Genomic DNA, 5,719 nt, shown 5'->3' with positions numbered 1-5,719 from the left:
AGAGTCTCCTTTCTCTACACAAACAAAGATACCATTATGCTTCATGGAGGATGAAAAAGTAATTGTTGTTTTTTCGTTCTAGATTGGTATTTCTAGATTGGTATTTCTTGATGATATATTAATTTGAAAACCCAAACATCAGACATGAGACATCAGTTATATTAGGGATTAAAATTATTTTAAGTATAGTAATTAGGGTAGCATGTCTTAATCAATCTATTTACATGTCTTTTGTTCTCTTGTTACATTTTATAACACAAAAGTTCCTTCTCCAAGGTGGTTTTTTAGAGTCTTGAAAAAAACCAATGAAATTCAAGAAAGCAAGGAATGCCAAAAAAAGGTTTGGACTTTTTGTAAGATGGGCACCATAGGCCAAAAGTTGATCAAGATTTAAAGATAGAATATGCATAAAGATTAAATATTCAAAACAATGCACTATGCAAAAGTGTAACAAGATCCCATCTTTCAATCAAACCGAAGGGAAAAACTTGTTGAGATTAAAGGGCAATGAGTAAAATTCTTCACTCCTTGTATCCGTCTTGAAAGATCTATATTTGTCCCACCAATGCATCCCTCTATCCTTCCTTGTTGCAGCATCTTTCTGCCTTAATGTAACATCAAGCAACATGGCCAATAATCCACCCACAAATGCTTCCGAAGAGAAAGGCACATTTATCATATCATTCCACTAAAGAAAGAAAAGGAATCAAAAGGGTTCTCATTAGTGTAAGTTTGACTTTTTGTGGTCAAAATCGGTACATCTCAAATTAAAATTCGATGAACACTTCTTACCCATCTGGCTTTCGTGTGGACAGGACCATAACCCTTTATCGCAGTGTACTCATTGAAGTATTGTGGTATCGATAACCCCATAAAGATCGAGAATCCAAGAATGAATTTTACTCTGAAACTGTTTAAATTACAAAATTGGAGAAATCCAAGACCTGCTGAGCCTGTTTTCATTCAAAGATTTCAAGAAAATAATCACCAGATTAACAGATTAGCAGAAAATTTAACCTAAACTGCAACTTGAAAATGCTTTAACGTTTAATGCGTACCAACATAGGCGAAGAACAGACAATACAATGCTGCAACAATCGGCGCGGGAATCGATGCAAATACTGCCCCAAATTTTCCTGCAAATCGAGTTCAATCATCAAGAAATTAAGAAACAGAAAGATGAATCGAATGCTTATGTAGAATAACGAATTTGATTATTACCAAGAACAGAGAAGAATATCATGAAGCCAGCAGAAATCTGGACAACCCTTCTGCTACCAACGCGTGTTAAGCCAAGTAAGCCAGCATTTTCGCTGTAATAGATTTGATTTTAAGAATCTTGCAAAGAAATTTTGACAATTTTATCAATTAAACTGTAATAAGTTTAAGCTTACACTGATACGGCTGAACCATTTCCTGTTCCAAAGATTCCAGAAAACAAAATGCCGACTCCCTTCAAAAAGAAAAAACGATAAAGAATCAGTCGAAATCATGGATGGAATTGGGTGGTGGAGTGGCGGAGCTACGGCGGAATTAGTATTCCGGTACCTGCCAACCAATGCCGCGGCTAAGAACCGAAGGCGGCATAGGTGTTGCACTCGCGTATCTAGCAACCGCAATGAACGCGCCAGTAGACTGTTTTGAAAAATCCAAAAAAGAATCCATTAAGATAGAATAAAATGAATACTTCTTATCATATGTAAAAATACAAGGTAAAGTTTAAAGAATAAATTTGAGGAATGGTTTGGGAAATTTGTGTAATTGGTACTTAATTTATTTTTTTAACTCGGAAGTTTCTGTTGTTTGCTTTTGTTACGCGTTTGGTCTCTGTCTTACCTAAAAAATTACTATTTAAATAGAAAAAAAATTATGAGGTAGGTTAAATAAGGTGACGGAAGTGGGGTTGGAGGTATGTTTATTTAAATAAATTAAAAAATCAAGGGCAAAATAATATTTTTAGGTAGGGAAGGCAGGATCAAACACATAACAAATACAGTAAGAACCTTTCGAATAAAAAATTAAGTTAGGAATCAAACATGTAAATTACCCTAAACCATAGGGATCATTCATGTAATTTGCTCTAGTTTAAATGAATAAATAGACTTTTGAAAAATCCAAACACTAAATTTAGCTCATAAAAGAAAATGTAAACAACCTCGACAAGAGACACGAATGAAGCAGCCATCATAGCAAAAGCTTCTCCGGCATCAAATGTTGGAGCTCCCCATTGAAACGGATAAGGAACTCGTATCCTATAAAAAAAAAACAATTTTTAAACAATTTGTGGAATTTAAGAATACATAAACAAAATTCGATGAAAAAAAGATTGTATACCAAGGAGCAGCGCCTATGATTCCAGCACGATCGGTTCTACAACTATATTGAGTTGTGTCAGATTTGTTCTTGTAGGCCCCACCAACAGTGAGTAAATGAGCATATATCCACACAATCACAACAGAAAATAAAACAGCAAATCGATCAAATATATGACTCTTTCCACTCATAAGATGTGGTATATACTGCAATAAAAACATCATTGTAGTTTAACACAATAGCATTCTAATTTCATTTTTTTCTTATTAAAACATTTTATTAATAAATACCTGTGAGAAAATCAGGAGAAACACGATTTGGGGAAGTCCAATCTCGATACATTTAGCAACCTAAAGAAAATGATACGAGTATATAAAACTAAAAGTTAGAAAAAAGAAGATGTTATAATTTATAAAAGTGAGATGTTATGAAATTGTATTATACCAAGGGAAAGCCAAACTCGTATAGCCCATATCCAGTTAGAGCAACGAGTGGAACTGCTGACAATGGACTCATGAACCTTGTGATATTGCGCCAAAGTCCACTAAAACCAAGCACAATTTGAAGAGTTGAGGCCACAATAAGAGCACCTTGTGTCCCTCTCATAATTCTCTCAAATTTCTATATAATCATCAAGAAATTGGGATTAAATTGGCTTAAATTTTTTAATAAAAACCCTACTTATAGGCCCCATTTGTTATTCATGACAAAATGGAACAAGCCAGAAGAACAAAAAAAATTGCAACTTTCGTCCCATAAGAAAAAGAACAAAAACTCTTATCTTTTGTCTTAACCAAAAAAAAGTTGGACAAAATATACAACTTTTTTACTCTACTTGATGTTAATAGGTTTAAAATAGCAAATTTTTGTCTCACAAAAAATATGGGACAAAAATTGCATCTTTTTGTCCCATCGAAAAAAATGGGACAGATAGTTACTACTACTAGAGTAGTAACTACCTGATGTCAGATAAACAAAAATTACAGCATTTTGTCCCACACAAAAAGGTGGACATGTAGGTAGTACTACTAGAGTAGTAACTACCTGAGATGATGTCATATGGACCCATCCAAAAAGATGGGGCATGTAGTTACTACTGGAGTAGTAACTACCTGGAGTAGTAACTACATGAGTTGATGTTAGATGGATAAAAATTACAGCATTTTGTCCCACCCAAAAAGATGGGACGGGTGATTAATAAGTAGATGTCAGGTGGACAAAAATTGAAGATTTTTATATTACCTAAATACATTTTTTATATGTAAAAGACGTAAATGACCTTATTAAATCTTGAATTTTTTTTTTTGAACCGGCAAATCTTATCTACTCCTAAGCTAACAACACCTATTCCACTTATGTCCACGACAGGACTTGAACCCTCGACCTCAAAAGGAAAGACACCACCTGATACCGCTGCCACTGGCTACGAATAAGGTTTAGTTTTACCTCTTGAGGATCGAGAATGTCAGTATATCGAGCAGCCAAGATGATTGAAATGGTTGTAGGGATGAAAGTAAAGGAGCCTCCAATGACAGCTGGCAAACGAGTTCCAAAAAGTGTTTGTGTTAATGTGTTGATGCCCGCAACGAAGAGTAGTGTCTGAATCATTTTGGCTTTTTCTTCCTAAAACAAACAAAACCCATGTATCCAATCAAATTATCGACTAGAAGTAAAAACCAACATTGCAGTTGAGATCTTGTGAAATGACTTACATGCCCTCCACCCATTTGAGGAACGAGAGTAGTGGGAATCAGAACGGTTGTTCCAAGCATCACAAGATAATGCTGAAAACCTAAAAGTATTGCCTCGGCTGTTGCAAATTCAAGAAAATGTCAATTAACAATAAGAAAGTGAAGGAGGGCATTTTGGTAATTTTATGTAAACAAAAAGCGTAAGATGAATAATTGGACTTTTATCTCAAGAGGGTTTTCTTTTTTAATTAGAAAAATTAAAAATAAAAACAGAAAAATCATTTCGTGATGTAATTAATATTTAATAGTTAATTTTCACACAAATGAGCAGTTAAAATACACACAAACATAAATTTTATCAAAACACACGCACAATAAAACACATAATGATTGAGTTTAAAGTTTTAACCATCATTCTTCGTTTTACATTAAAATTAATCTTTTTTTTTAACACTGATTTTGCAAGAACGTTCAATTTTGTTGAAGTTATGATCAATCAATCAAGCTTTTCTTTTCCTCCATAATCAATCATCCTTGCAAGTTAACAATTTTACTTTGAAAGCAATATAAATAATAAAAAAAAATGTAATCATGATCCAAATTTTACATAGTTTTGTAATTTCGTTTTTGAACAACTCATTCAGAATGTTTACACATAAGGGTTTTTACTGATCAAAACCCACATGAGTAACACAAAAGAATGCTAGAAAACCATGAGAAAAATGAGAAAAAAACATTAAGAATAAAAAGATAAGTATGTGTTTGAAGAAGAAGAAGAAGAAGAAACAGAGCAAAAACTTACGCCATGGTGGTGGACTTGTTATGCAATAAGAAACATTCGGAAGCTGATCTTTAGCAGGATGCGGCTGCAACTCATCTTGTTTCGGCGGTGGCGCTTGCCCTCCTCCGGCCATCTCTGTCGTCTAAAACTTTTTTCTTATGAATCCAAAAAAAAACCCACAAATTTCGACACGATATAACCTTGATTTCAACAATATGACACAAAATCTTGAAAAGGGTATCACTCAATCCCCATAACCTGTTGTTTCCTATCTAAAAAGCATAAATAAATGGATCACAATACCACGACGCAAATTTCTGTGGAAAAAAAATGCAAACTTTTTCTTGAAATCTTGATTGTAGACAATGTGATGACACAAAAGATTAAAGAATGAACACCCACTTGATAGAACTCTTCAAGAAAACATGGTGGAACTGGTTTTGATGATTTTTTTAGGAAAAAAGGGAAAAGGGGTGTGAAACAGAGTTAAGTAATAGAGAAAGATGAGAGTAAGGAACCAAAGAAAATCAAAATACTATCTTTATGAGGAATATTTTGGTTCTTTTTTGAATTCAATTGGTTTAGGGTTTTGAGAGTGTTTTACTTTTGATTCTTTAGAGTAAAGAAAAAGTTGTAAAGCATCTCTCTCTCTCTATCTTCCCCACTGCCAACTTTACTCATCTGTGCACTTTGTACAGTCATGCACAAGGAAGCCATTCAAATGGCCTTGCTTTAATGATTTGTACTGATCCTATCACCTACCTGAATAATAAATTTTCAGTAAATTAAAGCCATAATTTTATGACATATCTTGTTGCATTTACATCATATAATAAGAAATGATTCCTTCCTTTGCACTCAAAGAATTCGGTTTTGTTTTGTATATGCCCAGAATCGTATGATAGGTGTGAAAATCATACATAATGGTCAATGG

The 5,719-nt window shown here is 33.7% G+C and overlaps 1 protein-coding gene across 1 annotated transcript; it reads right to left on the bottom strand.

Moving 5' to 3' along the window:
• Positions 1–379: 379 nt before the first annotated feature.
• Positions 380–5,471, bottom strand: LOC111911085 (nucleobase-ascorbate transporter 6). Its single transcript, XM_023906869.3, has 13 exons — positions 4,807–5,471; positions 4,026–4,123; positions 3,760–3,936; positions 2,758–2,934; positions 2,604–2,663; positions 2,335–2,519; positions 2,156–2,252; positions 1,549–1,635; positions 1,395–1,453; positions 1,222–1,313; positions 1,059–1,136; positions 793–953; positions 380–688 (listed from the first exon to the last, which is right to left on the bottom strand). Exons 1-13 carry the CDS (start codon positions 4,916–4,918, stop codon positions 470–472), a joined length of 1,602 nt encoding a protein of 533 aa, XP_023762637.1. The 5' UTR covers positions 4,919–5,471; the 3' UTR covers positions 380–469.
• Between the last annotated feature and the right edge of the window lie 248 nt (positions 5,472–5,719).

This window comes from Lactuca sativa, chromosome 8 (genome assembly GCF_002870075.4).
Source record: "Lactuca sativa cultivar Salinas chromosome 8, Lsat_Salinas_v11, whole genome shotgun sequence".
Classification (NCBI taxonomy): Eukaryota; Viridiplantae; Streptophyta; class Magnoliopsida; order Asterales; family Asteraceae; genus Lactuca; species Lactuca sativa.
Note: the sequence above shows the minus strand (reverse complement) of the source record. Positions and strands in the feature narration are given on the sequence as shown.